The sequence below is a fragment of the Capricornis sumatraensis genome, chromosome 10 (genome assembly GCF_032405125.1).
Source record: "Capricornis sumatraensis isolate serow.1 chromosome 10, serow.2, whole genome shotgun sequence".
In the NCBI taxonomy this organism is placed as follows: Eukaryota; Metazoa; Chordata; class Mammalia; order Artiodactyla; family Bovidae; genus Capricornis; species Capricornis sumatraensis.
The window spans coordinates 76,233,141-76,253,766 of NC_091078.1; the positions used below are offsets into that span (position 1 = coordinate 76,233,141).

The window sequence follows — 20,626 nt, forward strand, 5'->3', positions numbered from 1 at the left end:
CTGAGAGTTATTGTCCTGTTTTCTTTCAGATTTTTCTGGGTTCTGCTCGCTGGCTGCCACGTATTTTTGAACACTGCTACAGGTGTACCTCGTATGGGCGCTGGGAAGAGGAGGTTGGGCCAAACCTTTAGGGTGACTTTTGCAAATGCACCCCTGAGCTGAGATCTAGGTAGGGGAGGTGAAGTGCTCCCAGTAAAATTTTACCTGGGCGCACACTTGATTTTTCTTCTCCCAGCTCCAAGAGTTTGGGTGTTGGTGATGGCTTTTGCCTTCAGAAAAAAAATCCCTTATGCCAAAAGTTAGAGCAGGGTTCAGAACACCCCATCTTTGTTGAACAACTTCTTCCAAGTTGCATGGATCATAATTGCTAATGGCAGGCTTGGAGTGTTTGTGTCTGTCCGAGAAGAACTTGTGTATTGCGATAGCTTCTGTGTATGCAGGCCTTTGTAAGTGGGCAAAGTGATCACGTGTGCCTACTGCCCAGTTAGGTAACAGTATTCTCTCAGCAGAAGGGAAGACCTTCCCAGGCAGGGTTTCTGTCCCACCTTCTATGCGACTCAGTGTGGCCGAGGCTTGGTCAGATGGGGGAGTACCTCTGGGCATGTGTGTGTTATCGTGACATCTCTCTTCCCATTTCAAAGTTATCCAATGTCACTTATCTGCATGTTTTCACGGTGGACTGAAATTCTTTGCATTTGAGTATTCTCCTCGGAATGACAATGCAGAGCTTGGTAAACAGCTCCCAGTCCCACTGAACAGCTTCTTTGCTGGCCTGCAGCAGGCAGCCCCTGCCTTCAGCTTAGAAGGAGTCCTGCCAGGTGACTCTGTCCCTGGCCGTCTCAGGAGCGCGGGTGCCTGGAAACGCCTGTTTTCGCACGCTGGGAATGACCCAGCTGTTCTCACTGTGCCGCTTCCTCGCTCTGCACAAACTGGGTGCGTTTTCCTTGCCCTGCCAAGGGTTCACCCTGGAGTCCTGGTTAGCAGCCTGGATGGAAACCCCTGCAGAGTAGGGGCAGTTTGGGGCTGAAGGGGAGGAGGTGTTTTAATGAAACTGCTGACACAACCTTAAGTACGGTGGCGCGCTACCGGGTGCTGCCATAATAAAAAAGGGAACAGATTAAAAAGTGTCTAAAATGTAAATCTAAAGGACTAACAGTAATTAAAATGGAAATGGCACAGGGAGGGAAGGCATGTAATTGTGAGATATCACTGTGCAGAAGGCTCTCAGCTTTGTTTTGCTGGCTGTTTTTCTAATTCAGTAGGGCTTACTCATCAGTGGCAGTTCAATGCGCGTTAATGACTCTGGGATTGCAGGCATCACTCTGGACAAAGAAATGATTATTGTGCGGTCAAAAGAAGTTCAAAGACAAGAAGGGAATTTCAGTTTTTTCCTTAGAGATCCACATTCAAGAGCATATAAATTAAGCCAAATGTTAAAAACCACAGTCTGAAAGCTGACTTCAAAGTCACAACTCTCTAATTAATGAACTGCGAGCTTCAGTTTGGACAAGTTGTGGTTTGATGCGCCCATAAATCAACATGACAGGCCTGTTTCACAGTCTCAGACAGTGCTTGTCACGGAGTCACATCAGATGTAAACACAGCAGAAAAAAGAAGGGATATGAAGGAGGTGCAATTGATCAACAGAATTGGTAAAAACCCACTTTTGAAGCACATTATGCATGATCACAGGAAATGGTTACAGCCTCAAGAGGTTTCCCCTTCTGCTGTTGCTTTTTTGAATCAGATTTCTAACAGCCTTCAAAAGGGAGAATAAGAATTATGGAGTTTCTCCCCTGTGGCTCTCAGGCAATAACCCCCTGTTGTTATTTTGTGCTTCTTTCTTTTCAAAGGCATCAAAATTTAGTTTTTTAAAGATCTTTAACTCTATATTTGAAGACAAACAAAAAAGGGCCGCACTGTCATTCTTATCAGTTACCAGGGATTGTGTTTTTCCTTTCTGTTGCCACTTCTTATTAACCTCTTACTTGGTCTGTTAGACATAGTTTGGAATGCACGTCTGCATGCTGGGAGAACATGAAAGTTCAGATGAGCTCAGAGGGCAGATAAAGAAATGCAAAGGCGAAAGTTACACAGCAGAAGGAAGGATAAAAGTTAACTCGCCCAAATTGCTGCCTTCAGAAAGGGAAGGGGGCATCTCGGGCACACAGACAGGCTGGTGGTGTTGGAATTTGGGAGCGGGGGTGGGGGAGAAAAGGGGGCCGCTCTGTGTCTGAACCAGGGGACGGTGGTTACATGAGTAATAGTGTTCAGCATCTCCAGGCCACTGGGTTTGTTGTGGTCACACTTTGCCGTCCGTTTTGATGGTAAAGGTGATGTTGCCTTCACATCCTGAGGGGTGGCTGGGCCCAGACCTACAGCACGTCCCCTTGGATTCTACTGGTGTGTTCACGGCACCACTGAATGTTACCAAGTCTTGTTGGAACAGTGACCAGGCGATCCTTACGTCCCCCAGGTAAGGGGGGAGCCTCCTGAAATTACTATGCCGGTGGTGGTCCTTTTGTGCTACCATGAAGTAGAGTCACATGGTAGTAATTTCATGATGTGGACTGCTGGTTAGGATTTTAACAAGGTTTGAACTTGGATGTTGACAGATGGAACAAGTGTATTAATTTACTGAATCCCCAGTCATTAGTGGCTCATAATTTTGAATCGTCAGCCACCCTCTCCCCGCCTTTTCCCTCTTTTGATCACCTCTGCAGTAAGATACTTGATCCTGGGCCAGAACAACATACTTTAGTCTCTTTTTTCCTGAAGTTGCCTCGAGTTGTTGAGTTCAGACCTGAGACCTTCTTGGGAAGATGGGCGCTCCGTAAGCCCCATCCAGCTAGTTCTTAGGTGACGGCTCATTACTATTTGACAGGACGGGTGTGGAAAAGTGAAGGCAGAGTTAATTTTAAGTCAGGCCACAAAAAAAGAGCCCATCCTGTGCGGGTGAGGTAGGCTAAGTTGATTGTTTTAAAAGGGCCGTTTGTCCTGGGTAGTTATGACAGTTTATGTTAGGCGGTAGGGAGGAGCCGAAGAAAGGAAAACAGACCTTTGACTGCAGCTCTAGGGAGGGGATCCGAAATGCAAGGTTTATCAGGGCATTTTAGCATTTTAACACTGACTACTGACCTGTCCAGGGGACTGCACGGAGACCTTTTTTGTATGCATTCAATTGTGAGAAGTAAACAAACGGCTCGTATCCTGTGTTTGGTAACTGGGTGGGGAGCACAGTTTGGCAACCAGTGTTGCTTTTAAATTCTTTCTTTGGACAATGGGCCTTGTATACTTTTATATCCTGGCTTTTCAAACGCGGACAGCTCTCATGAGCTTTTCCTAGGGATGGCCACAGAGACAACAGAGCAGCCATCAGTCATTTTATATAAATACAGAATTTCTAAACATTTCATTTACAGTAAGACAGGAAACACCCTCCCCAGACCCCGGCACCCCCCGCCCCATGATTTTCTACTTCAACAAGAGCTGAATCCCTGATCTTGTACCCATGTTGTTTTTGCTTCTCTTCCTCCCCTCCCCCACCTTTTTTAAAAGCATCATGAATTAGTATCTGTTGAAGAAGTGAAAAAATCATTTTGACATGAATATAACTATCATTGGGTTTTACATTAATGTGATAACTTGGGAAGGGGTGAAAACAATTGGATCATTTTATGCATGCTGTTCTTCAAATGAAAACACTGGCTTTTCATTTGAATTTATTTAAATTTTTGTTGTTAGTGGTATAGAATTTGTTTTTTGGAGTGAAACTCAATTAACTTTCTCAGTGGCATGGTAGTAAGTCTGAAATTGGTTGCTAATATGAGAATGATGGTTTTTACTGTAAAATAAACTACATGGAGACCAAAAGGAAACCGCTCTGTTTCTCCTCCTTTGAACTTTGCATCAGAAGGTCTTGGTATATATACCATTTTATGGATGTATCAGATCAAGGTCATGTGTTAGGGTAAGTGAATGCAGTTGTTTGTAAAGTGTAGTTATGAGAGGCTCTGAAAGGGTTCTGTAGTCCTCTTGGTTGGGAATGTCTCTCTCATGTTTTGAATAATACTCAGAATCAGGAAAACAAATCTTGTGGCTTTTCTTAAAGAACCTTTTTCCTTTCTTTTTCTTTCCTGGTTCCAGAACTCCCTTCCCCAAGAAGGGTTAATTTTTCTTTCATAATTGTTAGCCATAATGTGGCTAAGACCTCCACCTCGATTTGATTCCTCACAGATTAAGGATATTAGATAATTTCCTTCTATTTATTGTAATACTGCACTGTATTATCTTTCTATCACTCAGATAATTACTGAGGAAATCTACATTAATTTTTTTGGCTGGAGCAAGGCCTGCTAAACACAGGAATGATGTATTGATGTTTTACACAACAAAAGTTTTCCTCCTGTCATTGTCCAATCAACAGAAAGATATTTATCATATCGCAGAGCCCCTTCTTTTCAAGAACAAAGCAGGTAGGGAAGCACGACCAGCCAGCAGACCTTGGGGTTGGTTTCTGAAACTCAAGCCAAGCGAAGGCATCTGCAGCTTAAAGTGTCCTTCATATTAAGCACTCACAGCCGAGTGCGATGTTGTTTGCTAAATTATGAATGTGTGTAATTAAAATCTAGTGGCTGTTTCTATGAAAGATTTACAATGTTATTTCATCGTTTGTCATGGCTAATTAACAATATTAGATGAAGTTTTTCTTCTTCAAAGGTCTGATTTTTTCTCATTTATTTATGTCAGAAGTGATAAACAGAGTAGTTAAAAGCTTCTCCCTGTGCAGGCAGGACAGAGGCAGCTTGCTCCTTCACACCTCAGGGTTCAGGGTTCAAATCCCTCTAGACCTCGAGTGGTGAAACCGGACTTCTCATGTGCCTCATTACAGGTTTCAGAGTCTAGAAGTCCGCATTCTGACTGCAAAAATTCAGGCCTTTCCAACCGCAGGAAAAACTGCCTAGATTGGCAAATTGTCTTTCTGTGGGAGCTAGCAGGAGAAAGGGCCTCCACCCACCCCCTCGTTCCTCTGCAGAGGTCCCCTTGAAGGCAGCCTTGAGCCCGAGCCTTCCACGAAGCTCTGGTGACCACTCTCAGTCCTGGCTGACGACAGGGTGTTTGAAGACCACCATCCATTTCGCCTTCCCTGGGCAGTGGCCATCTCATTCCTTTCTTTTTTTTTTTTTTTTTTTCCCCTGCCTGATTTCTTTCAGCAACAGCAGGTGGCTACCCAGCAGTTGGCTTTCCAGCAGCAACTTTTACAGATGCAGCAGTTACAGCAGCAACACCTCCTGTCTTTGCAGCGCCAGGGCCTTCTAACCATCCAGCCAGGGCAGCCCGCCCTTCCCCTCCAACCTCTCACTCAAGGTAAGCATTGATGATGCAAAAGGCATTGGTCTCTCAAGACTCTGGGGCAGTGATGGGGGCGCAGGGGGAGTGGGGTCTCCTTCCAGCTCATCATGAAGGAGATTGTTTGTTTAAAACACGCAGATGCACACTCAGAGGCAAAACCAGCTCAGGTAACAGTGATGGACCCTTCCAGAAGCCGGAGGGCTTGTGAGCGCCAAGATGACAACCTAGGGTGGTCTGCAGGCTTCGCCAATGTCACAGGATCCGAATGTTGCAGGAGAGAAGGCAGTACTGCTCTGTCTTAGGGAGCATTTTAATCAGATCTCACATTTTCGGGTTGGAATCACAAATACATTTTCTTGAAGGCTTTCGTTAGTCATTTTAAGATACATTGTACATCCTGTAACTTGCTCTGTTTTAAATTGTAGTAATGCCTTTGAAATGTCTCTCTTTAACATCTAGGGAGAAATTCAGGTAAACAATTGTGATTCATCTCTTGCTGTTACAGAAGCCAAGGGGGTTTTCTGTTGGAATCTCTCTCTTTTGCATTCACTTGATTGTTGGTTTCTGAGCAAGTTGATTCTGCACCCATTAGAACAGGCAGCCTGTCCATCTCCAGCTCTTTTTTGAGAATTGGAGCTCTTTGAAAAGGAGTGAGATTTCAGGGATTTAGAAATTTCTTTGGACAAGCCACTGACATGTTCTTTCAATGGATGTTGCCCTCCAGACAGAAATGAGTACTTTTGCTGTTCTTAGGACATCCCTCTGGGTTGAAGCAAATCTAACTTTCACGTGGGCAATGTGATACACAAATGAATTATTCAGGACCAGCCAGAAGGAAAGGAAGGAGGGAAGGAAAGAAGAAAGAGTCATGCTGTGTTTTGAAATACAGGTCCTCCATCCTGTACTTGGCACAGTGGATTTCATTTGCCTCTTCAAGGCCCATGGTAGACTCGGGTGTATGTGTTTGTGGTGCCTTCAAGACTGGTAGCTAAAACCTTTGGTGTCTTGGATTCAGGTGCGTTACAAAGACAGTTCAAAATATGAAAACTCTTTCTCCCCTCTTGATGCTGAAGGCATGGCCATGTGTTCAGTAACTTTTGGTGTCAGGTGGGGCCAGTGAGTCATATCTGCCTCGAGTCTCTTGAGTCACCCACAACCAACTTGTGTCCCTCCTAAGGTTCTTTGAGTTTTCTTTATGTCTTAATGCTGAGCCCAGGACATTTTCTTCCTTTAACTTCCCTCTCAACTCCCCTCCTCCTCCTGCTATTACTGCTCATCCACACAATATATAATCAATATTGCCATTGCTGTCAAAATAGAAGACTTGGTAACTGAGCAGTGCCAGGGTGGGGGTGGGCGGGGGAAAGGACACATGGGCTAATGCACTTTTGTGCTTGCAAAATGTTATAACATGCATTAATTACATCTTTGTATTTACTGTCGGCAACATCGCCGGCTGGGCTGACACACCCACTGGACTCCGCTTCTACCTCGCTCATCTTTTCCTACCGCTCCTATACTATTAAGTGTGCTCACTAAGGTTCATTGTTATAGTCCATCAGTTAAGCTGTCCAAAAGAGGGCAATTGGGCAGTGACAAGACAAGCTCACATGTAATGTGAAAGAAATGAATGTGGTGATGCATGAAGTGTAATCTCTGCAGTAACATATCAGAGACACCGGTAGGTAATTCACTAGTCATGGCATTGATTGATATGCTTAGCAGTCGGCTCTAACGCTTTAGCCCCCGCAACATTAAGAAGATGCATATTTATAGTCTAAGGGGGTGTCTTTATGTGTGCCCAAAATGCATAAATGCAAATATAAACATTTCTCCTAGTGAAATGAATCACCCATGTCATAGCCATCTCTCTTGGAATCAAAATGCTGGTTTTGTGTCCCCTACCCCCTTGCCCAAAGTAGCTGGAGAATTCAGTCATGTTGGACTACAACACAGTCTTTTTTTTTTCTATCAGAGAGATGATGACTTAAAACTGATGTCATTATGAGGTTTAAATCAACTTTCTGCTTGCTTGAACATGGTCACCTGGGTATGGAGGTACAAGGACAAAAAAAGGTTGATCAACTCTGTTTGTTTTAGAGCCAGTGATACCTGGGATTGTAAAATTGAGTTCCGTGAACAGTAATCTGTCAACTGTCCCCACAACATACATTTTTTAAACCTGTGTCTGCACTTTCTTTTATAATGAAGGGGCCAGTTGTCCTGGAAAAAGACATGTAGGCAGGCACAGGGTGTATGTGTTAAAATGCTAGTAATGCTCACTTCAGAATGTACTCACCATGATTCTTTTACATCCCTGCATGGTCTTGGCTAAGTTGCCTTAAACGTGCATGTAAATATCACAGTATTGGAAGAGACAGAGAGTAATATTTTGAAGACTCTTTTTTTACCTTGGAGGTTTTAGGTTATGAAACGAAAGGACCTTTTTTTTTTTTGTAAAATGTTTTTAGGGCTGTTGGAGGGCCTTCTCCCTGTTTTGTATTATTAGCATGTCTATTTTCCCCCTGATGGCTTTAGTCATATCGTCTTCCTCAGCACCTGTAATTCCATAAAGAAATACACCTTTAATATCATTCTGACTTCTTAATTTTTTTTAAATATAAACTACAGTTGGAAGAAAATTAGCATGCCTGCCGATGTACCTGTTAATGGATTTGTTTAACTTGGGACTATTATTGCTATCTACCATTTTGGAAAAAATGCATGCTTTCTGGACATTTGATGTCCCTTCAGTCTGATGAGTGACTAGCTTACCTTTTATCTGTCTTAATTCTATCATGAGATCTCAGTTGTCAAATAACAGCATCCTTTGGTAGATACTATTCACCGAAGTAACAGTTTAACATCACTAACAAGGTGTAACATTGATGGAAGAGACCGATTTGACTGCCTTTCTGTGAGTCTGATGCGAATGTTCTTCACCATAATTATCACACTGAAATTTGACCCAGAAGGATACCTTGTTGTCAGTCAGTGAGTTACTATTTTATTTACCATTTCTCCCTGTGGATGAAGAAACTGATTTGCTAGCCCATTGGACTAGAAGGAGAGGAGAGAAACATTAATGTGCACTGTGGGCCTAACAAGTATAACAGGGCATTTCTCTCTGTCTTTATTTGCTGGATAAACAGCTTACTTTTGAAACAGCTTCAAAGTGCTGCTTCTATCAGAGGGAAAGTGTTAACGCAGTGGTTAGAAACCCACCTCCCATGCACCTTAACCCAGAAATCAATTAGTTTGAGTTGAAAAACTAGGCAGCTTGTTCTTTTTGTGTGTTTTTACTCCCCAGAAAGTAAAACTGGGTGTTGACTTATGTGGCTTTATATCAGTGTGCCATCATCCACAGACAAGCCTATTCACTATTGTTTCAACTGAATAAACAGTGATCCGAGGGTCAGACATCTTCCCAGGTAATTGCTGGTGTGCAGACATCAGTGGCGGCCTGTTAGCTACCAACCCACCCTGCACATCACCTCACTAGGTGTTGGAAAAAAATAGCCAAGATGCAGCAGAACTGGACACAGGATTGTGTGGTGACCTTTCCCTTTGTTTAATTTGCCTCCGAGGTTTAATTTCAGGGGACAAGTAATAATTGAATATGCCTAATAACTAAATGCTCATTTGGGACAAAATCCATCAAAATATAATTGGCATTTGATTTTTATGAAGGAAGAAGAAAACTGACTTGGCTGTCGACGCATTCAAAGAATATCTGACCACTTAATGTATCATTTGAGGCCTCTTTTATAATATATATTAATTGCAGAGACTCAAGCGTTTGAACATTTTCTTGGAGAACCGTTAGGAGAGACCAACTGTTTTTGTTAACGCTCCTCTCAGAAAGGCGGGGAAGGTTATTGGTCTGCTGTGCAATAATTTACTCCTCTTTGATATGCAAACGATCCACGGTGAATATAAAAAAATCCTATCAGACTCATTTCACAGTTCTTAACCACTCGGATTCTCTGGAGTCCATCGCCTCATTAGACCAGTGCTCTCCAATGCTAGCATAATTAAAATCTTTAACAGTTTAGCAAAGTAAAGATGTTTGGCTGATCACGTTGAGATGATTATCTATCCATTGTATTCTAAATGACAAAAATAAATTAAATTTAGACCTTGGCATTTTTTATTATGTGTTTCAAATGAATATAATGCACACAGCCTTCTTTTTGAATTCAGTACCTTAGGTTTGGTCAGAAACATGCCTGTTTCAGTTCCTGCGATATAGTCAGAAAATGGCAGGCTTCCTAGGAGAGCTCAGTTCCAGTTCATTGAAACAATGAACTGAGATCCAGACGTCCAGTTCTAATGTGGCATTGCCTTGTGATGTCAAGGGTTGGTGATTTCTTCCAAGTTGTCCTCTCAGGTGGTGGTTGTCAGTTGCCGTTCAGAACATGGTTTCTTCTGTGTGTGTATGCGCTAGAATATGCCTTGAGGTCAGATTTGGAAATCCTGGGCTGTAGAGGCATGCCTCCAGAATAAAGGCTTCGTCCCCACATTAGTGAGATTGACATACTGATTGAATGTCTTCTTGGGAGGAAAAAAAACAAGGTAACACTTACTGCCCAAGACTCATGTCCATTGTGACCCCCTTAAAGAGCAAGAGAACTTTACTGCTTCAGGTTTCTTTCACTTTTTCATTTCATTCTGCAATGGTTCATTAGCATGGATCTAAGAAATGACAGTAATAATAGTGTTACTTGTATAAAAAGTTATACAGTTCTTCAGTAGACACATCCATCAATTAAGCATGTGGTACAAGAAACCAAAATTAATGAGGAAGATAGGTGTGTTAATGAAATAATCATAGTATAATCAATTTGACTGTTAAAAGTTGAAAAGCATTTCAGGAAGACTATATGAATTCATAATTTATGTCTAAAAGTGATTAATAAAAACTATATTTAATAACAAAGCTATTTGTCATCATTTAAGACTTAAGCACAAAAATTATTCATTTTGTGGTTCATGTTGTCATAATAGTACAGTTGAACAAATTTATTTTGAGCCCTTCTTTGTGTCTAAAAATACAGTAACATCTATCTACATTTTTTTTTTTTTTTACCCCAGCGGTCTAGAAACAACAGTTTGGATGGAGGCATACAGTCTTTGCAAAAAATAGCTGTGTTCTGAATCCTTTTCATGGGAGTCTTTTATGTGTGATGAGGGCACTTCAGGTGGAGGACCCATTCCTTCCTACCGTATTTGCCTTAGTTGAGAGGGAAGGAAAAAAAAAACTGCATGCCCCAAAAAAACCCTAACACTAGGCTTTGTTTACTGACTCTTTGATTTAATTACTGTTTGAAGAGGACGGAATTAGCTGTTAATTGATTTAATTATCCAATTTGTTTGTTTCAGGCATGATTCCAACAGAACTGCAGCAGCTCTGGAAAGAAGTGACAAGTGCTCATACGACAGAAGAAACCACGGGCAACAATCACAGCAGTTTGGATCTGACCACGACATGTGTCTCTTCCTCTGCACCTTCCAAGACCTCCTTAATAATGAACCCACATGCCTCTACCAATGGACAGCTGTCAGTCCACACTCCCAAAAGGGAAAGGTAGGGACGCAAATCTGAGATGTGTCCGAAGCTAGCTGTAAGGCGGAGGGGTGGGCGGCCTCTCCTCGCCGTATCTATCTCGGTGATCCCTAATTGGATCCATGTGACTGGAGTGTGCGTATAATTACTTAAGAATGTATTCAGTATGGTGTGGGTGTGAAGCATCTAATTATTGTCACCTTTTCAACATGGAATTAGCACTTACGTAGATGGAACCTGAGCTTAGGAACCCAGGCAGCCTTTCGATCTCTCTTTTGGATGAGGTGGTCTTCCAGGCCTCCTCTTTCTGTCAAGTGTCCACTGCATACAAGGTGCTTTCCTTGTCTTTGTGTGCTTTCTAAGGAAATAGCAGCGTCTACTGTAGGCTGTGTTGAATTCCAGTTTGAGAAAAGATAAAATGTACACTACTCTGCAGTTCCCTCCCTGAAGGCGGGGGGCCCATCTGTTTCACCGTTGTGTCCCCAAAGTGTTTAGGTTTGGGTTTTTGTGTTTTTTTTTTTCAATAGACTGTCAGTGAAGGTTTGTAGGATGGACTGATGGAAGCGGTCCACATATATGCACACACAGACATACAGAGCCACTTTATCTGGTCTGTATTGTAGCATTGACTCAATTTCCATATTCCTGTTTGGAAGTTAACACTTTATATTTTTAAATTGCCCTGAGCTTCACTTTGATGTTAGTTGAAGCTGAGGTATTTTGAGAGATCCAAAATACATCATGTGAACAGACAGTGCTAATAAAAGGAAGCTGTGAATCCATATTATTATGCCTTAGCACCCAGAAACATTAATACTACTATTCAGTGCTTTTTCAAAGTAGAAAAAATATATATAAAACTTTTTGTTGTTGTGTATTTTTAACCTGTTTCCTATGTAGCTCGTATGCAGAGTGTCCACACACAGAAGAAAAAAGACCCTAAAAGTCGTAGTTGATAGCAAATGTCATTCCCACTCAGGAAAATCAAATTTTTTTGTTTTTTTATAAGGGGACCAAGTGAAAGATTTTTTAATTATGTTCTTCACTTAAGCAAGTACACATATAATTTCATACGTTTCTAAAAATGTTGAACATGAAGCCCACTGATTTAATTAGATATATATCTTTATACCAGCAGTACTTGATCGATTCAGAGCTTAGTAATCACAGAAAATAATATCTAAATATTTGTGTATGTGTTGGTTGTGTGTGTATCATGTTCAAACCCAAACTCCATGAGAGGTTTTTGGAGATGAGATTATATATGTTTTAGCCAAAGCTTGCAGCTGTCCTTCTAACATTACTTTAGAGTTTCTGTGGCAGACACAGCAGAACTAAAAGATGCTTTTAACTTACTGGTTTAGAGGAGCTTGAAAAATAGAATGGTTGACAGTAAAAATTAGTTTGGAAACATTGGACCAAATGTGACTTCTTTTGTTTCCAGTGAGGATAGGTTTGCATGTCTGGAGACCAGTCTTAGCTCTTGCTGTATAAGGTCTTAGAATGCCTTTGTAATTAAAAAAAAAGAAAGAAACACTAGACCTTAGATAGATTTTAAAGAAAAAGTTCTGCGTTGTCGTCCTTTGCTCTACTTGCTTTTGGTGTCCTGAGGTTGATGCTGTCCATTTACAGCAAAGGAATTGAATTACATCTTTATCCATAGGTAGCGAAGGGGGCCATACAGTGAAAAATGCCAACTGATGCACTTAAAGTATTTATTGTGATCTTGTCGGCCATTGTGGAGCCTGCACAGATTTCCTGTGACATAGGAGTTTCTCCCTGTCTAGATGCACTGTGCCCCGTTTCATTCTAAAAGGTTATATATCTGGAGTCAGGTAGTAGATTAGCAAGGAGGCAAATAGGAGAATAGCTCTTTTCATGTCTTAAGGTGCATTTGAAAGTAAATGGATCTCAGAGACAGTCTAATTCCAGGAGAATAAGTTTGTTGGATTTCTCGTTTTATGGTCCTTATGTGTCTGCACAAAAGTTGGGCTTAATCTTCATTGTACTACCTGCCCACGTTAGAATAAGGATCAGGAAAGAATTCAGATTTCACTGAGCATTAATCTGGATGTAAAAACAGGCTGACTTCTCCAACTGTACATGCAAAGAAGAACCAACTATGAAATTATATGCTGCTACTTAAATCTCTGGGGCCTCTGAGTTTATATTATGTGGTAGGTTCCCAGGCATGGCTGGACTGAATCAAATTCTAACCACATTTTAACTGAATGTGACAAATAAGAGAGATGAGCAGAGTACCTTAGGTTAAAGATAAGTCAAAAAGTTACAAACTTACAGAATTGATCACTAAAAATTGAATTATTAGTCAGCTTTGTATATAAGGACTCAATAATGAGTATTTTATGGTTTTACCATCTGATGGTTTACTTTAAAATCCCATGGGGGATATTGCTATTTAAATAGTGGGAAATGGTTTTTTTTAAAAGTTATCCCTCTCGCAATGCGTTCTCCCTTACACAATGAGTTGTCATTTGTCTCAGGAGTCCCTTTGAGAAGTTCATCCCTTACTCACCAGGAGCGTTTGTGAAATATATCTCGTTTGAAGCTCTCCCTTGGTTTCTGCATAATATTCCCCACCCCCAGTGCTGCTCCTGGAGCTGTATCTTCGGGTACCGGCTTTAAGAATTCTTTCTGAAAGGAGTTGGGAGTACTCCGTGCAGAAATTCATAGGGCCCAAGGTAGCATTGTGAGAGCTGTGGTTTGCTTTTCAAAGTCGGATTTCCATGCCATGTGGAAGGCTCCTCCCCCCGCTGCCTGCCCCCGTGCATCCTTTGGGCTCCCGTGAGCAGCCACCGCTGCAGCAGCTCTGGGGTTTGGTGAGCTGCAATCTGTTAAGGAGATAAATAATGTGCTTGGCACGACACTCCTACTCTCCTCTTTAATTTGTCTTACACAAGGAAAATTATAATTAAATCATTCAGGGTAAACCCTTGAGTGTAGAGAAGGGAAGAAAAAAGCGCACACACACACACACACACACTTTGGTAAAGATTGCCAGTAGAAACCCACTTCCCTGTTGTGCGGGGTAGAGACATGTATCAATATTCAGCATCATTAGGGGAGGAGCTGCCCATGTGATTTGTGAGGCGGATGCCAGCGCTCAAATCAAGGCTTGTTAAGATCCTGTCCCAGTGCGATCACAGACCTTCCGCATCATTAGAATTCAGCACAGGCACTGCACTCTGTGCTTTGATTTTCTTCCGAGAATTCAAAAATGTTTATTGTGCTGATTATATATATATATATATATATATATGTATATAAATTCATTGGTGCAGTAGACAGGGCTCTGTTGTCAGGCCTGAGAGAAGTGTAGGGGGGATGAAGTTCAGGCAGGAGCTAGGCAGCTGCAGAGCAAGGCAGGCACATCCATGTCTTACTGTCATTTCATTCCGCAGGACCAGGGCGTCCTGACTTCTTTGGTAAATAGACAGAACTTCGACCTGGGATACCTGTAAACACAAAGATATTATCTCGCTTTTCTCAACTGTCTGACTATCTTGCTTTAAGAAATTCCGAGTTTTGGTGTGGGTAAACAAAATCAACGCCATGCAAATGAAACATTTATTAAAATGCTAAATTTAGTAAAGCCCTTTGAGCTTCCTGGATCAAAGCAGCTATGTAAATACAAATAGCAATTACTACTTAAGTAATTGCCTGAATTAAAATTCTAAATATCACATTATATTATGATGCACTAGGGAAGGGGAAGAAAACTCACATTTAATCTTCTTTGTCCCTGTGCCAAGCAACTGGCTAAACTCTTGCCTTGGGAGTGATGTCTCGTTTTAGCCATGTGACCACTGGGAAGCAGCAGGGTTTGTTATACCCATTTTCCAGATGAGGAAGTTGGTTCATTAAGATTAAATAAGTGACCTAGGGTCATAGAACTGGTTAGTCTCATAGTTGAGATGCAAATTCAAGGCTCTCTTTTAGTTTGTAAAACTGGACTTAAGAGACTCCATTCAGCACAGAAGTGAATACTTAATTATGATAAATTAAAGTCAGTGCTCCAAAAGAAATTTTAAGTTGGATTTAAATTCACTTCAACAGTGTATTGGCTTACCTACTGTGTGCACATCAGCATATTTAAAGGGAAATCCCAGAGTTTCCTGTGTAAGATAGACAAGTAGTTCCTGAGCTTCTCTTAAAGGGAGGGTGGGTAGGGAGGATTTGCAAAATATAAATCATTTACAGTCTGAAACAGCACATAAAGAACAAAAATGGACCCCATGCAGGATCTGCACACTTTCCTTCCTGTCTTATAAATCTTAGGTTTCCTCATTGAACACATCATCTGGTCTCTATTCTGCTTCAGCTGTCCTTCTGTAGTCCGTATCAGAGATAGCCCTTCTCTCTGATCCTTCCCAGCTTTTTGCTTTTAGTTCAACCACCGTTAGTAGATGTTTTATAACTCGAATATGTCTCAGATGCATAGCTCTTCTAAATATTTGTTCCAGGGTTTCCTTAAACGTTTGGTGAAACGTTTCTTTAAACTCCTGAGAGATCCTGGGTTGTGCAGCCTCTTCTTTGATTGAAGCTGCAGTCACAGCCTCAGGTGACCCAGGTCGAGGAGCCTCTCTCTTTCTGAGGCCTGACCTGCCTTCTGTCCTCAGGAGATACCTTCCTTTTCCTTCTCATTCATTGACACAGCCCCACGTATTTCAGTTGCTCGCAGTTTCCACACTTCTCAGCTGGCAGCCACCTTCAAATAGCCCCTGAAGGTTTTTGCTTGGCTCATGGACTTCCAGACACTTTCGCTTGATACAAAGTCTCTGTTTTCGATTTGTGGCCTTTTGACATATTGCCGTTGATCTGACTATATAACAATAACATTTATGTTGACTGGCCCCTCTGTTTTTAAAAGGCAAGGAACTCTGAGTTGTGGACATGCCTGGTGTTTCATTTCTCTTTTCTTTTTTTATTTTTTAACTAAATTCTCTGATGATGAATAAATAGTTGTGCTCTTGGTTTCCTCGCTAACATTCTAGAAGCTTGCTTTCAGAACTCTTCCGGTTACACAAGCCTTTAACTTTTTGCATATTTTCATATTCATATTTAGGGCCTCTGGAGCCAGACATTTAAACAGTAAGCTCTAGCTCCCATGACTCTGAATAGCTCTTCCTCATGTCGACTTTTTTTTTTTTAGTACTTTGAAAATCAAGTAATTTCTTTCATATTTCATTTGATTTGAAGCACTTGAACAAACTAGTAGCTCCAAATCTTCTGTCCTCATTAAATTGTCTTGGTGAATCTGCAGTCAAATTGTCCCAGATTGTCTTCAGAAGTGTCAGGCTACTTTTTGGCCAACAGTTGAGGCATTTGATATTACAGAGGTCAGCAGTTTATGACCTACCAGCCAAATCTGGCCAGCTTCTTATTTTGTAAATAAAGTTTTATTGGAACACAGTGAGGCTTGTTCATTGATATGTAGTCTGTGGCTGTTTTCACACACTACAATGGCTGGCTTGAGTAGTCACAGCAGAAAGCATATGGCCCACCACGAGTGAAATATTTACCACCTGGCCATTTACAGAAAAAGCGGGCCAACTCCAGCGTTACCCATTGAACCAGCGTTTTTCAGATTTCCCGATGATAACATCACAGGTATTTGTTAAAACATACATCTTCCTAGGCCTGAAGGTTTGGATTCCACTGGTGTGAGATGGGGTACGGAAGTTTCTTTGTCATACCTACCCTAAATTCTCAGGCTTCCCTGGTGGTTCCATGGTAAATAATCACCTGCCAGTGTAGGAGATGCAGGGTTCGATCCCTGGGTCAGGAAGATCCCCTGGAGAAGGAAATGGCAACCCACTCCTGTATTCTTGCCTGGAGAATCCCATAGACAGAGGAGCCTGGCGGGCAACAGCCCATGGGTCACAAAAGAGTCAGACACAAGTAAGCGACTGAACAACAGCAAACAGCAGCAGAAGCCCTAAATTCTTACTGCTCAGAGGCTGTAGACCTGCAACTCTGGCATCATGTGGGAGCTCATTAGAAATGCAGGGTCTCAGGCCCTATCCTGGCCCTCCTGAGTCAGGGTCTGCTTTTTCACCCAGTCCCAGGGTTAAAATGCAGTCCTTGGCATGCCCATTCAGGTTTGAGAAACGGCGCAGGTAGCATGCCCAGTTCACCTGGGTTTTGACTCTGCTGGAAAGGACAATTTTTCATCCAGATTTTGATGACTCTCCCAGACATCTTCAGTCCACTGAACTAGTGGCTTGCTATTCTTGTATGAGCCAAGAGAGTACAGATACTGCTACTGCTAGAAAGAATCAGAAACTAGCATATGATGGTGATGCTCAGCCAGCTATCATTTATTGAGCTATTACTTTGTGCCAGTCACAATACATAAAGGCCTTGATAAAGGCCTTGATCTTGATTTTTCCCATTTTATCCTCACAATAGCCCTGTGGGTTACTGTCTTCTTTGTACAGATTGCGTTGCTGGGCAATGTATAACTTGCATGAGTCACACAGCTAGTTAGGGACCAGGTAGGGACTAGAAGTAGGGTGTCACCAAGTCTCAGGTCCTTGCAGTGGCAGCCACATTCTGGTGGTTCCCAGGTGGGCTGCTCATCAGAACCACCTGAACTGCATCCCAGACTCTGGGTTACAGCCTCCGGGGGATACAGTTTGGGGATCAGAGTCAGGCCATAACCTTCCAAGATGGTAGCCTGGGGCCAGCCTGTCTCTTGGGCAGTAATTAGGGAGAAGTCCTCCATCTTTCTCTGCAGCCCATTCTTCTCCCCCAGTAAATCCTTTTGCACAGACGGAAGGCACGGGTGACAAGGACACGGGTGACAAGCAGTGGAGACTGTAGAAAGCAGGCTGAGCATGTCCCGTCAGGTGCCTGTGCCTGTCTGCTGAGGCCTGAACTACAGGCGCTGTTTTCTGCTCCAGAGCCAGCTCTTGGCAGCATCAGCTGTGCCATGTCTGTCTGCCTGTTTAAGGCAGAACTGGCCCCGCTTATGTCCGAAAGAAGCTCCTGGGCACTTATTAACTTTTTGTGCACCAAAGCACTGCTGGGTGTTTGGCAACAGTCACGTTTAGAAGAACTGCAATCATTTTGTCTCTCTGCTTGAAACCAGTTGTTCCTGGGTTTTAGAAATAGAAGGAACACTTTTCTTAGGGTGGTGTAGCCTGATGCTGTGTCATCTCCTGTCCTTCCACACATTCAGGAAGGGCAAGGAGAGAAAACCTTTAACCTCGTGGCACATCCTGGGAGACTGGTGTATGGATTTTCTTAGCTATTCACCTTGTGGGGTGATGAAAAGAAAAACACTCACCCATTATTTTCAAATGGCTGTTATGTCTTATCTCAATAAAATACCTTTTACCGTAACACACCATCGTTAGAACTTATAAATCTTATTTCTATTTATTGTGTTTGAATGATACATACTTTCCCATAAAACGGCATCAAGGGTCTGGAGAGCCAGGTTTGTTTTATAAGTTTCTCTGAGATTCAGTTGATTTTTAATTTTTTTTCCCCTTGGGCGATGGCATAACATGAATCTCAACCATGGGCAGTTTCTGCCCGGCATACCAGGTTTCTCACACAAAATCAATTTTGAACCCCTGTTTTCTCTCACTGTGGAAGTTAGTCATTGTTTTCTGATGAGCTGCTCTTGCTGATAAGAGTTGTTTTTTTTCCACCCAGTGCCTTGGTTGGTCTACCTGCACTTGTGTGGAAACGCCTGACATACATTAGCTTTCTTAGCATTCATTCCGCACAAGGGGTGTAAAGGGAAGCATATAGTGGCAAGGGCTGAGGACTCATCTTTGGGTGGCTCTGATGCATAGCCTGTTGTGCTAGGTTTTGTCTTTTTACCTGTAAAAACGTCTGGTTGAAATGTACACTTTATCACTTGGATTAAATGAATAGACACTTTTCTTTGGTGAATATGGATCCATCTGCATGTAGAAAGGGAGACCAAGGGTCAACAGAAGGCCACGTGGCTTGGAAAACTCCTAGTTGGGGGCTCTTGCTTAAGTGACAACCAAGAGTCCAGTGTTTTGTTTTTTTCTGTTTGTCTGGTTTGCATTTTTTAACTTAAAGATTGTGTGTGTGTGTGTGTGTGTGTGTGTGTGTGAGTGAGACGTGGACCATTTTTAAAGTCTGTATTGAATTTGTTACAATATTGCTTCTGTTTTATGTTTTGATTTTTTGGCTGCAAGGCATGTGGGATCTTAGCTTCCCAACCAGGGATAGAATCTGCACGCCCTGCCTTGGAAGGTGGAAGTCTTAACCCCTGGCCCACCAGGGAGGCTTTTAAGCCAGCCGGTGTTGGGGCCCAGTGAGCAGGAATCTGTGAAGGAGACTCAAAAGCAAGGCACGCCCTTTTCCAAGGTTGACCAAGATGCTGTTTTGCGCCAGGGCCACCTGGCAGCCTGGCTCTCTGCTCTTTCCAAGGGAGGCAGCACTGTGGACTGGCTGGCTGGGGTGATGCAAATGAGTACACTGGGCATGTTGAGCTGTCCTCACTTTCTTTATTCCACCCCCAACCCCGCTCTGTGATCAGTCAGGGCCTAAGTATATTATAAAGTATATTCTCCTCATTAAAACAATAGTGGAAGCTCACAAAGGGAAACTGTTAATATGTGTTCCAGCTTGTCATTTCTGCCTGTGTGAATAGAGCAGATAACCGTTCCTCTGGGAAACTATTTCGGGAATTGAGCAACAGATACGCTAGCCAGAGAATTCTCCTAACTGTAATTTTCCTTTTTCTGTGTACTCAAAAATAACATCCTGCTGGGCTCCTCTGTGCCTCTGCACAGACACAGCACAATTGCCACAGCCCAGGTGGTGGTAATACAGGACGATCCCCCGGGCACATGTCGCCCAGAGTTGTACAGCTTGTTCAGTGTCTTCGTCCATATGGCGGTGTGTCCCATTCACAGAAAGACACGGGGCTGTGCCTGGCAGGTACCGTGGTCAATGTAGTGTGAAGAGAAGCCCTCAACTCATAGTGGCCTCTGTGGTACAGTTTGTTTAATGGCAAATCTGCGTTCTCAAGTGCACACACCACACACACTCACACTCAGCCAAGAAATTCTAGAACAGCCTTGCCTTGCCAATTACCTCCTCACTTAACCTTCCTCCTTTTATTTTTTAGAAGCAAATGGTTAACCCAGAGGGTATAATTCAGGTGTATGAAACATACCTGTTTCATAAAATGTCGTGTACATATATTCCTTTCTAGGTGGTTATTTGTGGGTGAACTCAATTTGAGGATAGCATGCTTGTCCTAGACTTGGTCTATAAACTCTACAGCTTTCTTCTCTCTTTTTGCATTTTCATTTGTGAGAACTTACTTTTATTGTGCCGTTTGGGTTGTTGGACTAATGGCTTTGGTTTTTATGGTCTCAAAAAAAGGAAAGGGAAAAGGAAAAGCTAATCATTATCAGTCTTAGAAATCTGAGAATAAAGCATTCCCCAGAGGTGTCAGAACTGAAAAGGGGGAACCGAGAAAACAGAAATTTCCCCATGAAGAAGGTAAAAAATAGTCACATTTTAAAAAGCACTTTGGAAAATTTACCCGAAGGCAAAAGCTTCTCCATTTATATACCCAAATTTTGTTCCGCTTTTGTGTAACTATTTGTATTCTTGTTTGGTAAACAAACAGACCTCATAGCAACTGTAGCTGATGATATTTATACTACCTGTAAGACTTCCCTAAAC

At 42.4% G+C, this 20,626-nt stretch overlaps 1 protein-coding gene across 7 annotated transcripts in view; it reads left to right on the top strand.

Annotated features, from left to right (window-relative positions):
• The window catches only part of FOXP1 (forkhead box P1), a 236,469-nt gene that overhangs the window by 145,780 nt on the left and 70,063 nt on the right, over positions 1-20,626 (top strand). For all 7 annotated transcript variants that reach the window (XM_068983065.1, XM_068983063.1, XM_068983069.1 and 4 more), the window contains 2 exons: positions 5,214-5,367; positions 10,735-10,939. In XM_068983065.1, the coding sequence (XP_068839166.1) occupies positions 5,214-5,367; positions 10,735-10,939 (359 nt within the window). The remainder of the gene's footprint in view (positions 1-5,213; positions 5,368-10,734; positions 10,940-20,626) is intronic.